Here is an 18,541-nt window from a genome sequence, read left to right as displayed (position 1 = left end):
TATTATGTCTTTGGTCGTCGGTTGAAAAAGTACTTTGCCGTGTTTGGAAGGTGTTCGATTCGGAGAAGAGACCGGCGGTATGTTCCGGGAAGTGAGTTTCGTATTCGTTGACATTCTGAGTTTGAAAGATCAAGTATGAATTTATGAAGATCAAATATGAAGAAATGAAGATTGAAGATGAAGATATGAAGGCTTGGCTTGAAGATATGAAGGTCTGGCTTGAAGATATGAAGGTCGGGTTTGAAGGTATGGAGATTTGAGGCTTGCTATATGAAGATAAGGGGATTTAGAGATCACGAAGCAAATAAAGCAAAGCAGCAGAATTGAGTAAAGGTGAAAGTAAAAAGTGAAAGGTAAAAAAGCAACTGTAACTCCCTTATATAGTCGGATCTCCGTGACGGTTACTGAAGCCGACCAATCAAGAAAGAACACGTGTCTGGAATTTAATGAGACCTGACTTGAGGCGACGTGACCCTGAGGCAGTTATCGAAGTTGACCAATCGGAATGAGACACGTGGCCAAAGTCAGAAGGATGTGACATGAAGAGACGTTTCAATTCCCACTTATCTTCGAGGCAAGAATAAACTTACTGGGGAAGTCACCGAAAGAATCTTTTCCACTTCCTGTCACTTCGGTACAACTTTGATCCGGGAAGTGTGGGGACTATCTGTATACGGTAAAATACCGGGTCAACTTGTGTTCGATGGAACCGGAGTAAAAGACAGGTCCGAGGTGTCACGAACACATTCAACTCTACTTCAACACCGAGGGTATATTACCGGACACAGTAAAATTCGAGCCTAAAGAGCACGCTCAATATAGGTTCGGATAATCAGTTATGAGGTTACACGTCGCAACCGTTGCCATTTGCGGCGATATAATGACGGTGTCGACCGTGGGACCGGCCCCTTATTCATTTTAGGTTTTTCCCGAAGAAGGCTTTTAGATATTGTACTAAGGCCCTTTTATGATTACCTATAAATAGAGGGCTATCCCTTCCTTTTTTAGTTTTTTTTTTTTTTTTTTTATAAATTTTTTAAAGGCCACTAGGCTTTTTATCACCTAGGGCTTATTTTATTAATTTAATAAAGCAACAAAATAGAGATAGTCTGAAACAAAGCAAAAGAGACAAAACAAAATGTAAAAAAATGAGCTAGCACGAATTAGAAAGTGTAGGCCAGGTATATCAATGGTCAGATCGGCCCTTCGTCGGAGATGTCTATGTCGTCGCCGGTGGAGCTTCCATCTTTGTCCTCTTGATTGATTCCATCTTTGTGTTGCACATGACTCGGGTTTGTTTCTTTTCTCATCTTTGAATTCCAACAGTTTTGTCTTAGTTTTCGTTGTGTTCTGTGATGTGTGGGAGCAGATTCATCTTGTTGTTGCTCCGATCTTGTAGTTGGTATGGTTCCTTATTGATGTTTTTGTGTATTTCCATGAATTGATCGATTCACCTGATTGAAATTTTTATTTATTCCCATTTTGCCCTTGATGTTTTGTTCCTTTCGTACTTGCATCGCAACTGCTTGCCTCTGTATTTGTGATCTGCGTCTGTGTATGCTCAAGTTGCACATATTCCCTGCTAATTGGCTTGTTGTATTGGTGCTTGACTTTGTGTAAGAGTTGCCCCTTTCCTGTGGTGCTTGATTTTTCTTCTCTGTAGTGAAATTTGTGTTGTTGTCCGTTGTGTATGGTTTTCACGAGTGTAGCTTGGTTCCCAAGATCGAAAATATGAGTAGTAATCTCCGCACATGAAACAAACAAGTTAGAGTAAAATAACATCTTCATTCTCTCTTCCAAAGAATTTGAGAGTGCGATGTTTGCATTCCTCTTCCTTATTCTCCCATCCCGCTCTACTTTTTTCTACCATTAACCACATCATCCTTTACAGTTCCTGATTCTAAAATATGGTATATTGCTCTTGTCACTGTTAATAAGCTTCCTTCCCCATATTACCAGATCCTAAAAGCTATTAGCAGTGTAATCTCCCCTGTGTAGAGCTAAATTTGCTAGAAAATCAGCAAGTTTATTCCCCTCTCTGTACACATGAGAAACCAAAATAGTTCTTTCACTCATAATCCTCCAAATTTCCTCCACTATGTTAATGATCTGCCAAGGACTGTGCCACTTCTTCTCCATTACATTTTTCATCAACATGGAGTCAGTTTTACAACAATCCGATTTATCTCCATGTGTCTCAAACGCGAATGGCTTCTCGCCCGGCCTCGAGCATTAGAAAAATTGCATGCTTTCATTTCCTTAGACTGAGCAAATACCAGATCTCCATTAGCATTTCTCAACAAAAAACTCCATGAAACACCGCTGTGGTTACCTCTTGATGCCCCATCGTATTGCATTTCATCCAACCTATATGTCCAGAGGTTCCAAGACATGCCGAGTAATCTTGGACTTAGAGTATAAGTATGTAATGCTTTCAATAAATCAACCCAATTATAAGGAGCATACTTGAAATTCTTCCTTCTTGCCTTCATAAATAGTATAATGGAATGCATAATCTTATACCTTAAGCTATTCACAGATAGCTTTCCACCATGCAGTAAAGTGTTTCTCCTCTTCCAAAGTTCCCAAACAATAACAATTGGCACAGCTTGATAGATAATCTTAATGTGATGGTTTACAGATGCTTCCCACCAAGTCAGAATAACTCGAGACAATCGTAATCCTTCAATCGTAATACATGTTTGGTCCACTAAAATGCTTCCCACAGTGCCACTTCGATCTTAAGAACACATGTGCAATTGTTTCCTCTCGAGGTGTCCGACAACAACCACATACGGATGCAACCGGAATCCCCACTTTTTTAAAGTGTTATCTAGAGGCAATTTGGCTTGCCACAGTCTCCAAACAAAGAAACTCATCTTTACAGGTAATTTACTTAGCCACATGTATTCAAGATCTTTCTAGAGTCTTTCTTCTGTCTCAATAGTTGATAAGCAGAACTTACAGAGAAAGTTCCTCTAGAATCCCTTTTCCGAAGAAGCTTTGTCATTCAGCCTCCGAAAGAAGGTGGTTTCACTCCGTTGAATTATTTGATTAGCCTTTCTGGCAGTAGAATCTCTCCAAGTTTCTCTTCTTTCCATCTTCCTTCATCCTGAACATCCTTCACCAGTACTACTGTAAAATCACAAAATTTGGTGGCACTTTATGAAATAATGCTCCTAATCCAATCCAGTTGTCTAGCCAAAAATAAGAATTTTCTTGCTTAAGTTGCCACCAAATTTCTTGATCGATATCATCTCTACACCGTAGCATCTTCTTCCACACATAAGTATTCCCTTTCCACCGAGCTAAAATAACATTAACTCTCTTTAAATATTTATTTCTCGTAGGCCCTCCACAATGATTGCTTTGTCCTAAAGTTCCACCGCAGCTTGGCAAACAAAGCTGCGGGACATATCTTGCATGCATCTAAAGCCCATTCCTCCCTCTTCTATAGGATAACAAAGTGTAGTCCACGTTGTCCAATGTTTACAGAGTTCCCCGAATTACTCGAGAAAAAAACTTAGCTAATAATGCTGTGAATACGACAAACACTCCCCGAGGGTGGATCGCAAGCTGAAAGTAGATGGATGGGCATGCTCTGAAGGACATGCTTAATAAGAATAGTCCTTCACCCTATAGACAAAAGCTTACCAGTCCATAAGCTTAGCCTCTTCTGTATCTTGTCAATGATCTCCTTAAAGTGACAAATCCTCCTTCTTCCATAGTATATTGGTACTCCTAGATAGGTAAAAGGGAACTCTTTTCTAGGAATACTTGTCTTCTCAACCATATCATTGGCATCGTCCGAGAAATGTAGTGATGTAAGTACACGGCACTCTTATCTTTATTGATTTTTTGGCCATTAATCCTCTCATAATCTGTCAAAGTTTCCATGATCTTCTGCAAAGTATCAGGTTGTGCAGATGTAAAGATGATAGTGTCATCTGCATATGCTAAATGATTGATATATGGACTCCACTTAGGCATCCCATATGCCACATATCCTTCTTTATAATGTAGTTTATTCAGTGCCCTTGTCATGCATTCAAGCCTAAAATGAATAAAGTAGGTGATAGAGGATCCCTCGCTTTTACACACTCTAGAAGATTTAAAGAAACCACGTGCACCGCCATTTATCAAGATTGAATACCGGCTATTAGAAATGATTCGTCAGACCATGTCAATTAGACTCTCCCCAAAACCCATTTGTCTAAGCACTTTGGTTAGGAAAAGCCAAGATACCCTGTCATAAGCCTTTGCCATATCCAGTTTAATAATTGTATTGGCAGGTTTACCCCTAATTCTGATACCATGCACAATCTCCTGAACAAGTAATATATTCTCCACAATGCTCCTTCCTTTGACGAAACCAGTCTGTCGAGGTGAAATAATATTTGGTAACAACTTCACCAATCTCTCATGAATAATTCTGGAGAATACTTTGCTGATGAAATTACTCAAGCTTATAGGCCTCAAATCAGAACAAGTAAGCACCTCCTTCTTTTTAGGTAATAACACTACATTAGTGCAAGTAATGTATCTAGGAAGTTCATGTCCACAGAAGAAAGCATGCACCATATTGATGACATCTTTAGATATGATATCCCACGCTGCCTGAAAGAACTTCCCAGTGTACCCATGTGTCCTCCTGCACTATTAGCATTAAGCCCAAACACAGCCTTTTTAATCTCATCATCTTCGTTAGAAATTCAGTAAGCTCACTATTTTGATCTGCTGATATCAGATTTGGAATGTTATCCAGCATCTCAAAATCAGTAGCCTCTTCTTCGTTATGGAACCGATGTCGAAATAATTAAGCCTTCCACCGCAATATCCTCTTCTCTTTCTAGCCACACTCTATTCTGATTCTGAAGTCTGTTAATTTGTAGCTTCTTTCTTTTGCCTTGCACATGAGCATGAAAAAATTTTGTATTTCTATCCCCATCCATGAACCATTGCATTCACGATTTGTTTTCCTCGCTCCTCAACCGCATAAAATTTTATCGGTTCCGTCAGACCTTTTGTAACCTCTCTCTATTGGCACCGGAAGGATTCTCTTCAAATTCACCGTTCATGAATTTTAACCACTTCTTCTAGTGTATCAATGCATGTCGAATATGTCACCATAAGTATCTACTCCATTTGGATAAGATTTTACTCAACTTCTTCAATTTACTATGAAAGATGTAAAAGGATCGACCCATGAAATCCGACCAATTATCCTTCACCATATCCATAAAAGTAGGATGCTCGATCCGTGAAATTAGGAAATCTGAATGACTTTTTGATTATCCCGTTGTCCTCTTTACAATTAATCAACAAAGGTGAATGATCCGACCCCCGTTTAATAAGATGCTCCACTTCAATATTCGGGTATAAATCTTGCCCTACGATTAGCTAAACATCTGTCTAGCCTCTTGAAAATGCATTGTTCATCTGATCTTCCATTCCACCAGGTGTACATGCTTCCTTTGAATCCCAAATCGGTAAGCTGACAGATATTAATACACTGATTGAAATCTTCCACTTCCACAAAAGGCACTTCTAAACCTCCAAATTTCTCTATTTCATCCATTATAACATTAAAATCACCACCCACAAGCCATGGTGCATTAACAGTGTTAGAAATATGAAGAAGATCATTCCATAATGTTACTCTAGTTGCCCTATCCGTCTTTGGCATATACTAGAAATGACATTTTCGCCTCCAATCAATTTTGTCAATTTCAAAGATAGCGATTATTCCGTATCCTTTTGGGTCTCCATTGACACTATCATCTACAAATACCCAAATTCGCCATTACTATTATGCCATACGCAGTTGACATTCCCACCCATAATTTATACATCTCAATGTGTCTTTGATCTTTGAAATGGTTCCATCAAAGCAATAAACTTGAACTTTTTTTCGTTTAACATCACCACTCTTTCAAAAGCTTGCTGAGTGTTAACAGATCTAATGTTCCATATTAATGCACTATTCATTAGGAAACTTTGGATTTGGAAGCTGTTTTCCTTGTTTGTATACCTCCAACACCTGCTGGAGGCACACTTTTACCTCTGGCTGTTTTTTTTTGTGTTCTGCTTGTTGGTGTTTGCAACTTGCTTTGGTGATATGTCTCCTTTGGTCATAGCTTTTTGTATGCTTTGCGCTATGTTCTCTTCGTCCAGTTCATCATCATCACCAATTTCAATTTCATTAGTAGCAACCTGTGGTTGTTGCTGGCCTCCATGCTCAAATTTTTTTACAGTCAACTATGCATTTTTCATTTGACTGTCCTCCACTATAGTACTAGACTTACTCTTGTCATTCTCCCGCGTAAGCAATCCGCTTTTTCCATAGCTTCTCCAATTTGTTCTTCTTGGACACCATTTCCCCTCGTTGACCTCTATTGATCCTTTTATCCACTTCGACGATGAAAGAGTATCATCGAGTTGTTGAATCAACTTTCGGCCCTCTTTAACACTTTCACTTATACTTGTATCGTGGTTTATCAGTACTTCATTTAAATCCACATCTTGCATTATTTTGTCGCTTCGTCCCTTCTCCACATATCTGTTGCTTTAGTTCCCTCCTCCTCTATTGCTTTGCTTTCCATTCCTTTGTTTACATGATCTTCTTGCTTGTATTTTGATTGCTGGTTGTGATCTTTTCCTTGTTCTCATCAGATTTTGGTAACTCTGCTTGTGTTTTGACTCTTTGTTGTGTCTGCTCATGTTTGCTATTGACTGCTTCTTGTAATATGCTGCCTTTCTCCTTGGTTTTCCTTGTCCCCAGATTCATCAGATGAGTTGCTCTCCACCACAATTGGGGCTTTGCTACCCTCTTCCTTTGTCATATCAACAGATGATTCCACCAAAGGTTTTTTTGATGCTGTCTTGTTGATTTCTTCTTGTTGCGTATTTACAGTAGAAGTTTCTTCGTCTACCTTTGATAGTGCCTCAAAGAATTTCCCTTGTTCGGCTCCTTCTCTCTTGTCTTTTGGTGTGTATTTTCTCTTTTGTTATCTCTTGTTTCCTTTCCTTTTTCCCTCTTCCATACCTTGCTTTTTGTTCTTTTTATGTGTCATTGCATTCATTTCCATTTTATTGTTATACCCGCTGATTCCTCATAATAATTGTTTGTTCTATTCCATCTTCTTTGCCTTGTTGGTTTGGGGTTGAGAACCATTATTCTCAAAATGTTTCCCATTCGGTTTGGTAGGCTTGATCTTTAGTATCCTCGTTAACTTGTTTCCGCTTGGATTTTTCGGGTTCATAAATGCTTTGCTCCGGCTTTGGTTCCTCATACTTGGAGGCATATATTCGGGATGCCTGCCAATGACCTTGTATATTATGCCCCTGCGGTTTACATAATGTGTACAATATTTTGGCAAATAATCATATTGGATTCTTTGCCATTTTGCTTGTACTTCCCATCTCTCATCAACACTGATGAAGTGTGAATCCTCTTTGGCAATTCCTTCAGTAAATTTACTTCCACTTTCACACGTGCATAACTTGGTCTCGTCTGATTAGTAGTAGCTTTATCAAGTACCAATGGTGTGCCTACTGCTTGTGCCAGAGTAAACATTGATTCTCTATCAAATAGATTTGTGGGTAGTCCGGGAATGAGATCCATGCAATTTGTTGCTATCGTGGTTTCTCCGGGTTAAACCATGGATCCCATATTATAAATCGTACGGGGTATATCCTTCCCCTAATGCAATTTAAATGCACCGGATGTTAGGGGCTGCATAATCTTCAAGTAGTGAGAGTCTCGATAAAGACGTCTCTCCTCTAAAAAACCAATATCACACCGCCCTACAATCCCCGATTGAATAGGTAGAAATTTCCTTATTTCATGTAAATGCGGTGCCCATGAGAGAATTTTGCAATAACAGCATATTTTAGGTTTTGACGTCGCGACAATTCCTCAAATTCCTTCTTTGTCCATGCAAACGTTGGTTCCCCATGTAGATATGTTATAGGTTTAAGGTTTAAAGCTTCCACACGGGGGTGGTTGTAAAGCCGGATAGAAAATTAAGAGTAGGTGTAGTGTCGTTTGTGGTGTTGGTCAATGGCAGACCGACCCGGGGGTGGGTGGTCGCCATTCGCGCCGTAAATAATACAAGATTGGTCTAGGGTTAGGTTATTTTAGAAGAGAGGGAAGGAATTAATTACTCCTTTTTTAGGTTAGCTTTTACTATTCAAGAAAATTGTAATCAGCAAAGCGGCACATTATTTCATCAAGTATTTTGGCTCGGTTAAAAAAAAGCTTCCCCTAGACCTGACCAATCCACAACTTTCTATAACTTTTCTTCTCTAGTTTCTATTAACGGGCTTAGGGCGCCATGTGCAGCGGGTGTCAAGCGACACCCGCCTCGGCGAAAATTACATTGTATAGATAGGTAAAATTTTGGTTTTATAGGTATATATACTTTGTGTTGACACACTCTCAAACCTGATTGAAGGTTTAGCTAAAGGGGTTGCAAGGGTTAAAATTTCCTAAGGTCTCGTATTCGAACCTGGGTCATGACATATCTATATTTTTTGACATCCCTTAATATAAATCACGGGCTCCGTACATTCTATTGCTATTACTTATTAATACATATCATTATTTTTATTATCTTATATTATAATTAAACTAACCACATATCATTATTTAATTGTTATCCACTATTCGGGGTAAACAATCATGAGGTTCTAATTAGCTTATTAGTTTTCCTCGTTGTGGCAGTAATGGAGGTAGGAGTTACCGGTGAGTTCATGGAAGTAGGAGCTGCAGTAGAATCAAAATATATTTTATTTATAACTTTTTATTATGAAAAAGATATTTTAACAAACATTATTTAATATAAAATGAATTGTTAAAAAAGGTAAAGCAAAATCCTGGCCATGTAAATTATTTTTGGACAGTTGGCAATCATCCAAAGCTCCCTTGAACATTCCTGGAGCAACTTGTACTGGAGGTGATCCTCACCCCTCTATTACACTTTGCAACTGTATTACTATTAGGAATATATAATAATATATAGTCTTTATCAATAAAAAATTAAAAAAATTAAAAAAGCATTGCATTGTTTCCTATATATAACCCCCTTCATTACACCTCCACTCTTCAGGTTGCAAAGTCCATTTATCTACTCTCTCTCTCTTCTTCAAGAAGACATCTCCAATTTAATTCTCACAAAATCCCAAACCTTCTTTCAGAAGCTGTTATATACACACAATTGTAGAGTATATATTTTCAAGAACCCGTTAGAGCAGTCACAAAGAGCTATAGTGTTTTGAGAAATTAATTAAAATGATGATGGAAAAAGAAGATCTGGGGTTGAGTCTCAGCCTAAGCTTTTCAACAGAGAAGAAGACAACAACCATTAATCCCATGCAACTAAATCTCATTCCTTCAACAATATCTCCTTCTCCTATTTCTGCCTTCAATCTCATTCACAAATCTCCTAATTGGACTCACTCATTTCCTGATACCTCGTCAGGTATGTTACTTTGATCTATAGAAAAACTTCAGATCTGATGATCAAAATCCTCATTTCTTTCTACCTACTTTTTCCTTAACCACTTTTTATTATGCATTTTTTCATACTCTTTTTGCTGTTCTGTTATTTCAAAAACCAAAAGTTAAGTGAAAAATGATCTTTTTCCTCCTCTAAGTCCTTTTATATGATGTGTTCCGAATTTCGAAAGTCAAACCATTATTTTGACGGTGACCTATTAGCAAGTTGTTAATTATTGTGACCTGTAGCAGTTTTTACATAATTTTTAAATACATATTTTTGAAAAAAATTTAAAGATTGTATGTCTGAATTCACGAGTGACTTTGACTCTCAAAATAATATCACAGAGGTAGTATTGATCTAAAAAAGGGGTCTAAATTTTCTTCTTCTATATTGATTGCAGATCGAAACTCGGAGACATGCAGATTAGTGGAAACGAGGAGTTTCCTAAAGGGAATCGACGTGAACAGGATGCCAACGACGGTGGACGCCGAGGAGGAAGCCGGCGTGTCGTCTCCAAACAGCACTATTTCAAGTGTGAGTGGAAATAAACGAAGTGAGAGAGAAGCAAACAACTGTGAGGATAATGAAATGGAAAGGGCTAGCTCTCGTGGCATTAGTGATGAGGAAGACGGAGAAACTTGTAGAAAGAAACTCCGTTTAACGAAGGAACAGTCTGCCATTCTTGAAGATAGCTTTAAGGAACACCACACACTCAATCCTGTAAGTTCCTTGATTAACATCATTAACATTATTACTACGGATGTATATACATATATATATACACACACTTATAATATAGATTAAATTTTAACTTATAATATCAGATCAGCACTATTTTTCTAGATTAACAATAGTAGCAATACTTATTAAGAGATTTACTTGTTAGTGCAAATATTTTTGGGACTCTTCCATAATTAGCTGCTCGTCCAAAAATAATAATTAAGCTGCTGGCCAATATACAAAAAATATAAATTAATTATGTATATATTTTTGTATATTGCAATTAATATATAAAAAATGTATATTTCCTGGCTATTATTTTGATGGACGGCTATACGGCGTAAAAGCCTCCATATTTCTTACATCTTCTGTGTATAAACATAAAACTCTAGTATTGATGAATTTTTTTTACATCTGCAGAAGCAAAAATTGGCTTTGGCAAAGAGACTGGGATTAAGGCCACGGCAAGTGGAAGTGTGGTTCCAGAATAGGAGAGCTAGGTGAGATTTTTGTCTCTAATTAAGTCTCTTTAATTTTATTTCTGTAATGGGGTACAATAAGAAGAATTAATGTAGACAATCATAGCAATAATAATGAGCAACAGATTGAACTGCACATATTAAATGTGACAACCAAATCACGCTAATGATTCAAGGACTTAATTTAGTGTGGGGACCGGACACTGGATACAGCTGAGGTGAAAACATTTTCACCAAATGAGAAATGTTAAAATTCCAACTCACTTAAACAAGAAATATGTAAGGACTTAATTTAGTGTGGGGACCGGACACCAGATACAGCTGAGGTGAAAACATTTTCACCAAATGAGAAATGTTAAAATTCCAACTCACTTAAACAAGAAATATGTTGTTCAGGCTTTTAAAAAAATATCACCAGTATGTGTCAAATCTTTTTGGAAGGATCCGAGATGAGTGTGTGAATTTTTTCGAAAGGATTCGAGATGAGTGCAACAATATTTTTGAAGTGCCCAATCAACCTATATTATCACAGTACTTCTATAGCATCTTTTGACGCCTCCTATACTAGTATTCAAGAATAATATTCTAAAAATGATCTCTTTGGATATACAGGACAAAATTGAAGCAAACAGAAGTAGACTGCGAATTCTTAAAGAGATGCGTTGAGAATCTGACAGAAGAAAACAGGAGATTACAGAAGGAAGTTCAAGAGCTAAGGGCACTAAAGCTTTCACCTCAATTCTACATGCAAATGACCCCTCCCACCACCCTCACCATGTGTCCTTCATGTGAGCGTGTTGCGTCGGGCCCCACAAATACACCTGTCAACATCCCGCCCCAGCGGGTTGGTCCACCTCAGCAACAACCTATGCCCTTAAACATGTGGGCCCCCACAGCCATCTCACAAGGGCAATTTGGTCAAATGGACTCTTATCCTACATTTGGAAGACAAAAGTGACAATGACAAATTGTGAATATTGAGTACCATAATGTGTAGGCAGGAATAATGTGTTAAGATAAGGTTGTTGAGGTTATGGAGATTTGGTGGGTCTAGAAAATCTCTTGCTTTTATTGTTGACCCTCCAATTTTTCTTTTGCTGACTAATTAGGGTTATGTCATTTTACTCTATTTAGTAATAGTTCCTTCTTTCCCATTTCAACATCATTATTTGTGGGGACTGGAGAAGAGTAGTGCTTTTTGGTGTAAAGTAATGCAAGGATACCCAATCACTTTATCACAATCAACTTGTTCAATGTGACTCTTAACAGTAATATAATTTTGAGAAGTTTGTTTCTTTGCCTTGATTTGAACTATAGGTTGAGGGAATTTAAAAAAGAAACAACCTTGAACCATCAGACAGGATTTCCTAATCTTTTTGGAATTTAGTTCCTCATCTTGCGGGATTTTTTCTCTTCGAATATTGAGCTAAACATGATAAAATTCTCAAAGCTGGATAAATGCTCTAACAACACAGCAAAAATCAAGGATTTAACTCTTAAAGATCGAATACAAAACCAAAGGCTGATGACATAATAGATTATTCTTGATAGACTGAAAATGCAAGTTTCTCCATTGCGATATTCGGATCAGACATCAGTGGTCAACTATGACCATTAGCCACCACTTGAAACAGTGGCTACGTTATAAGAATATTTTGCATACATTCTCATACTTTACCTGTGATGTTCAAGGAAAAGCAGGTCCAAAAACTTTGTGCACACAACTCACAAGATCAAAGAGCCGTCTATGATATATTTAGTAATTCTATATGTGTTATACGAGATAGTAACACAGAAGGTCACCCATCTATGCATAATGATTTCCCAAAGTCATTTTTTTTTTTTAACAATAACGTCACCCAACTTTTCCTTTATTACTTTAAAAGTCACCCAATTAATATTTGGCCAATAAAATGTGACATGACATTTAATTTATTCCACGTGAACTTTCTTTTTTTATTTCTCAGTCTACATGGCAATAAGACCCGACCCGATCCAAATCAATAACCCAAATTAACCCTATTTTCTATTAATGAAAACAAATTTTCACTCTCTCTGAATACAAAATGGTCAATAATTTTATGGAAATCGTGTCGTCTTCTTTTTCCTTCTATCAGCGAAGTCCTTAAGGATATTTTTAACGACATTAAGTAAATGTAGTTTCTACAGTCTGGCCATTCCTTCTGACCCATAAATCGTACTCCTATCATATATTGGCAACACTAATAATTAATCAGAATAGGAGCACCCTAATGGATTTATTTTGCAAGCATGTAACGTAATTAATAAGGATTAATTTGGGTTATGGGTTTAGGTCGGGTCGGGTCTTATTGCCATGTGGACTGAGGAAAAAAAAAAGTTCATGTGGACTAAATTAAATGTCATTTTATATTTTGTTGGTCAAATATTAATTGAGTGACTTTTGATGTGATACAGGAAAAGTTGGGTGACCTTGTTATTACAAATAAAAGAAATATGACTTTGAGAGATCATTACTCATAGTTAGGTGAACTTCTGTGTTGCTACTTAGTTAGCATTCTTTCACAATTACAATCAAACTTATTCATTCACTTCATCACTTGCAATTTCTGCACGAAAAGAGCTAAACTTATTACTATCTTTACCCATACATTTGTTTGCTTCTTCTCTACCAATGACAAAAGTTTAAGTATAGTAATTAGCTCTGATTGTGAAAGAATGCTAATTATATGGAAGAAGAAGCAATGACAGAAGTTTAAGTACAGTAATTAGCTCTAAATTTAGTTTATACTCTTCTCACATACTAATTATGATTAAAAAATCAATTCAATTTTGCAATTAACCAATTTAATTCAATTTTACAATTAACCAATTTAATTCAATTTTAAAATTAACCAATTCAATTGAATTTTAAAATTAACCAATTCAATCGAATTTTAAAATTCAATTAAATTAGACAAGCTTAGTCCAATATATGAAACGGGCCGGGGGCATGCAACAGTAGCCGAGATAGAGTCCAGTTATGGACTGAATCTTTTTTATTTTTATTTTTATTTTTATAACCGTGGTGTCCGGGCTAGCTTGCGCGCATCTCGACTAATTTCACGGGAACCCAGGGCGGCGCCAAGAAGGCTGAGAAACCCCCTCGGCGAAAAATTAAGTTGTTTATACGTGGTTAAAATTATTTTTTATGTATATATAATAGATGTTGAACCCCCTTTGGCTTCTTTGTGTGTTTAATTTTTCATATTTTGAACCTCTTTAGAGGAAATCCTGGCTCCGCCACTGGAGATACCTACCACCTCCCATCAGCAATAGTTACCAGGTAACTCTGTAATTATGGACTGAATTCTGACTACATGGTTGTCTGAAATTTAAGTTACAGAAGACTTAAAGGCAGTCCAATAAGGAGATGTTTGGGTAGAGACGTGGACTTAATTGATAAAATTCAAACCCAATCTCAAACTTCTCGGGCCTTTGTTCTAGGAAATCACAATCATGGGATAATAATGTAGTCCAATTTGGAACAGTGTACTCTGCTTTGTGGCTGCCTGAAGGACTTTTGGGATATAGACATACTTGGACAGCATCATGAATTAAGGTTATTTACATGGATCTCATATGATTCTTCTCTTCTTTTAGTAATTGTAATTAATAAGTCCCATGCATTGACCCAGAGTGCATGAACTTTAATGTTCTTCCTCTTAACCTTTTAAGATGTAAACTTTATAGTAGTAATATTCAACTGATCAACTTGGTTTGGTAGTGACTAATGAGTGAACAAACAGGTACACAGAGACAAACTGGGAAAATTGTTCAACAATTTTTATATATTTTAACATCCATTGGTGAAGTAACTATCTCAAGTTTTCTCACAGTTATTACCCTTCACAAATCGAAAATGACATGAAGAGTTGGGAAAACTGGCAAATGTGACATGGGAGTGTGTTGAGGATTCCTTAGCATAATCTTTAAGATGGTAAAAGAGAAACAAATTGATTGGAGTACCTGCAAATTTACTCGTAAAAAATGGGATTTACTCAGTTCTTAACTTCAGAGCACAACCAGTAAATTTTAACTACTGCGTTAAATATGAGTCGTTCCTTGCTATAAAAAAATTGATATAAAAGTAAAGTAGATGTTAGTGATATATACCGGAATAGGTGCAAATTGAGATCAGTATATGGTGTGGGCTACTTCAGCTGGCAAGGCCAAATCACAGAAGGCTATCCTCTTCAGAATGGTCTTTGCAGATGTCATACATGCTATTCGGATTGAGAGAAATTTATGAGTCTTTCAGCAGTCTTTTAGAGATGTGGAAAGCACAGCTAGGTAGGTTGCATATGTTTGCAATGTTAGAGCTCCTGCTGGTAGTGCACAATTGATGCATAGTTATGGTTTTTGAGTCTTGTGATCCTCAGATTGTTGTCCCTTTTAACTTTGTCTGCTGTTGTCTAGTTCATGAGATAGCAAGTTTCATTATAAGCTTGGCTATGGTTTTTTAATTGACTTTCACTTGGTGATTAATATATTGTTAGTTACCGGAAAGAAAAACATAGACCGGATAATATTGATCATGAATGAAGAATTGATAGTAGTAACATATAACAGAACGTACTTGCTAATCTCTGAATACCAGACATATTTTTTCAGAACAGAAGTACAATACCAGGTTAATCAACATAAAACCTGGGGAATCAAAAGATTTTCTTATGATCGCATTCTGCCTCATGGTAGTACATCAACTACTGGTGGAGACACAGGTAGCTACATTACAATTACAACACTAAAATCCTTTTATAAGTACTAGATTAGAAACCTCAAATTTGGAAATACAAACTGCAAAGGAAAAAAGAAAAAAAAGAAAAAAAGAAAGAAAAAAAAAAAAAAGGAGATAACTTCTCTACTACCTAGCTAACCATAAGATTGTTCTAATGGCAAGTCAATAACGCCCTAACCATAACTCCATAAGACTGACAACTGATAAGTAGCTCTTGTATCACCTCAGTTTTGAACAAGATTATTTTACTGGAGTAGCTCTTTAGCAGGCTGCCCAGCCGATGTTCGGATGGACTGAATTCTCTGAAGCCTGATTTGCTCCCTAAATTTAGCTATAAACTCATCAGCCTTCTTGTCTACATTATCCGGAACACCCTCAGTTGCCATATCACTCTCATTCTTGCGTGCTACTTCTACATTTTCCACGCTCTTTTCAAAGCAATCCTCTGAGTCATCATTTTCCACTACTAACTTTTCAAGAGAAGATGTTTTCTTCTCTTCCCCTCCAAAATCCATCATTGTTGGCTCTGGTGCATAATGCTGCTTTTCTATCGTCTGTTTGTCGACAAAAGTTTCTTCAGCTTTCTCTGTCTCTCCATTTACGTTATCTTTAGCATATACTCTTGCTCTTGCAGCCCCAACAAATGGCCTAATTGTTCGAACAGACTTCCCTTTGTACGAGCTCAATTCAAATGGCACACTCCTAGTACTTCTCCTCATTTCTTTTTTAGAAGAACCCTTGTCATCCGTTACGATAGAGCTTGATCTCAACAGATTAGATTTCTTAACAATCGGTGCCGGTGGCAGAGGAGGTGGTGGTGGTGGAGGTGAAACAGAAGATTTGTTAAAACTCTGTTTCCTCACAATTTTGTGATCAAATTGATCAATCTTGGCTTGAGATTCTGATGAAACGGAAAGTGACGCGGACAACTTTCTTGGAGATGAAATCTTGGATTTTGTAGTAGAAATAGATTTTCGTGAAGTAGTAGTAGAGTTAGGCTCAGGAACAGGAGATTTCAAACTCCTAATTGGCAAAAGCAAAGGCTTTTCAACAATTCTTGGACTAATTTTAGCACTTTCTTTAGTAACAACTACTACTGGTTTACCACTATGGTACTGATAATTATTCCAAGTCTGAACTCTATTTTCATCAGACACTTCATGGTTTTCAGCTTCATCATCAAAAAAAGATGAAGCCTGAAGTAATCTAGATTGAACATTAGTATCAAACTTTGAACTACTATATAAATATTCATTTTCTGTCTCATCATCATAAATTTTTTTGCTGAATAAGCCATAAGAAACAGCTATACCTACTAAAATAAGCTGAACTACAAGTTCCCAATTTCCTGTATGCAGAGTTTGGGTGATGATTTCAGGAGCTTCCAAAGGAAAATGTGGAAGTGCAACTAGAAATATCAAAACTAGCATGGCTTTAAAGGGAAAATTATTAAAGAACTTACAAGGGTCTGCATGTTTTGGTGGAACTAATTCACAGTTTGATTTCTGTTTATTGGAGATGTAAGGAGTTGTATCTTGATCCATTGAAAGATAGAAGCTTGGGTTGGGTTTTGGATCTTGTTTTATATGTTGTAGACTGTGAAAAAAAGACTAGAAGATGAAGGCGAGAAGTCTTAAGGCCTAAGCATAGAAAAGGAGTGAGAGTGATAGATGATCAAAAAGATTTTGGGAGAAGTGACATGATTAGAAGCCTTGCTTTATTTATTCTTTAACCATTCCAGTCTTTTTATTCTTGTCCTTTTTAGGGTCTCAACTTACATTTTTTTTTGTTTTTTTTAAATTCCTACCGGTATTCAGTATTTATTTTGAAGTTTGAATTAACGATATCATATAGAAGCAAATGCTCTGGATTTTTCCAGTGCAGGACTATAATCAGAATCTCAAATGAAGAAATTCTATCCATTTCATTAAGGATATTCATTCTAAGACTAGAATCTAAATCTCTCTTTTAGAATGAAAATTTTATCTATTCCACCACAATCCTCATTAATAATTCGCTCTCTTTTAATTGTTGGTGAGAAAGGATGAATTTTTTTTATTTTTTTTGTTGATTTAGACGTTTGGACAATATTTGATTTGAGTTAGAAAATGAAGATACTTTACACGTAATTGTCCCTCTAACGAAAAATTAAAATTGATAGCTACTGCGAGACTGCTACTCATTGGTAAAATAATCATTTGTTAAAGTGCCTTTAGTTTCTAGTGCCTTAATTAAAAACCTAACCAAAACAAACCAATTGCATAGGTTAAGAAAAATTACTTTTGAGAATTGAACACTTCGATAATTAAATAAAATAAACCAAGCAAGTTTAAGTTTGGCGTAAATAGACAAAATAAAGCTTAGTATGTCTTGCCATTTAACTTTTAGATCTGAGATTTTAGTATTGTACATATATATTTAACGTAATGAATCTTTTGCTTTTACTGTCCAGTATACCTTAACTAATACAGTGAATTTTGAAGGCTGGGAGGGGATTCCAGGATAGAGAACGAGAGTGCCAAATATGTTAAGTAGGATGACTTTGATAACTTTTTATAAAATTTACACTGCCAATACAGATAGGTTATTACTACCATTAGTTTTGTATGTGGGCTTGGTGCAACATGATTTGTATACGGATCAAAGGAAATAAGATATAGAGAAGGATGAGTGATTAACAACATGTAAAATTTACTTGGCATAGGTTCCATTATTACCTATTTATGGAACATAACTAAACTTTTCAATAATTATATTTAGTAGCTAAAATATATCATATTTACTTCACATAGCTACCATGTTTTTACCACTCATCTGATAACTTCCCACTCCCCCTAAATTTAACAAAAAAAAAAAACGTGTCTCTCTCCTTCATCCTAAATAGACGCCATTATTCACCATATCCATTACTTTCATCCAATTTCAAATCGCTTTTTCAATTATTCAACTTCCTTTTATATCTCTAATTAACTACTCATTGATTTCTCTCACGTTTCAAATCTAATTCCCAAAATAAAGTAAGATTCTATCTGATTTTATTTTTATTTTTTACCGTGTATTTAACCTATATTTTGGGTTTT

General features: G+C 36.4%; 2 protein-coding genes across 2 annotated transcripts; one reads left to right on the top strand and one right to left on the bottom strand.

Annotated features, from left to right (window-relative positions):
- Nucleotides 1-9,111: 9,111 nt before the first annotated feature.
- On the top strand, nucleotides 9,112-11,935 carry LOC132051922 (homeobox-leucine zipper protein HAT4-like). Its single transcript, XM_059443195.1, has 4 exons — nucleotides 9,112-9,482; nucleotides 9,904-10,223; nucleotides 10,644-10,723; nucleotides 11,315-11,935. Exons 1-4 carry the CDS (start codon nucleotides 9,293-9,295, stop codon nucleotides 11,658-11,660), a joined length of 936 nt encoding a protein of 311 aa, XP_059299178.1. The 5' UTR covers nucleotides 9,112-9,292; the 3' UTR covers nucleotides 11,661-11,935.
- Nucleotides 11,936-15,563: 3,628 nt separating this feature from the next.
- Nucleotides 15,564-17,147, bottom strand: LOC132051921 (uncharacterized). The gene has a single exon (XM_059443194.1). The coding sequence runs from the start codon at nucleotides 17,003-17,005 to the stop codon at nucleotides 15,707-15,709; it is 1,299 nt and encodes a 432-aa protein (XP_059299177.1). The 5' UTR covers nucleotides 17,006-17,147; the 3' UTR covers nucleotides 15,564-15,706.
- Nucleotides 17,148-18,541: the final 1,394 nt, after the last annotated feature.

Source organism: Lycium ferocissimum, chromosome 4 (genome assembly GCF_029784015.1).
Source record: "Lycium ferocissimum isolate CSIRO_LF1 chromosome 4, AGI_CSIRO_Lferr_CH_V1, whole genome shotgun sequence".
In the NCBI taxonomy this organism is placed as follows: Eukaryota; Viridiplantae; Streptophyta; class Magnoliopsida; order Solanales; family Solanaceae; genus Lycium; species Lycium ferocissimum.
Note: the sequence above shows the minus strand (reverse complement) of the source record. Positions and strands in the feature narration are given on the sequence as shown.

Bases quoted from the DNA above. Each gene is read 5' to 3' on its own strand.
- LOC132051922 (XM_059443195.1), top strand. From the start codon at position 9,293: ATGATGATGGAAAAAGAAGATCTGGGGTTGAGTCTCAGCCTAAGCTTT. The intron at 9,483-9,903 runs GTATGTTACTTT...TATTGATTGCAG, and splicing joins ATTTCCTGATACCTCGTCAG to ATCGAAACTCGGAGACATGC. The intron at 10,224-10,643 runs GTAAGTTCCTTG...TTACATCTGCAG, and splicing joins AACACCACACACTCAATCCT to AAGCAAAAATTGGCTTTGGC.
- LOC132051921 (XM_059443194.1), bottom strand. From the start codon at position 17,005: ATGGATCAAGATACAACTCCTTACATCTCCAATAAACAGAAATCAAAC.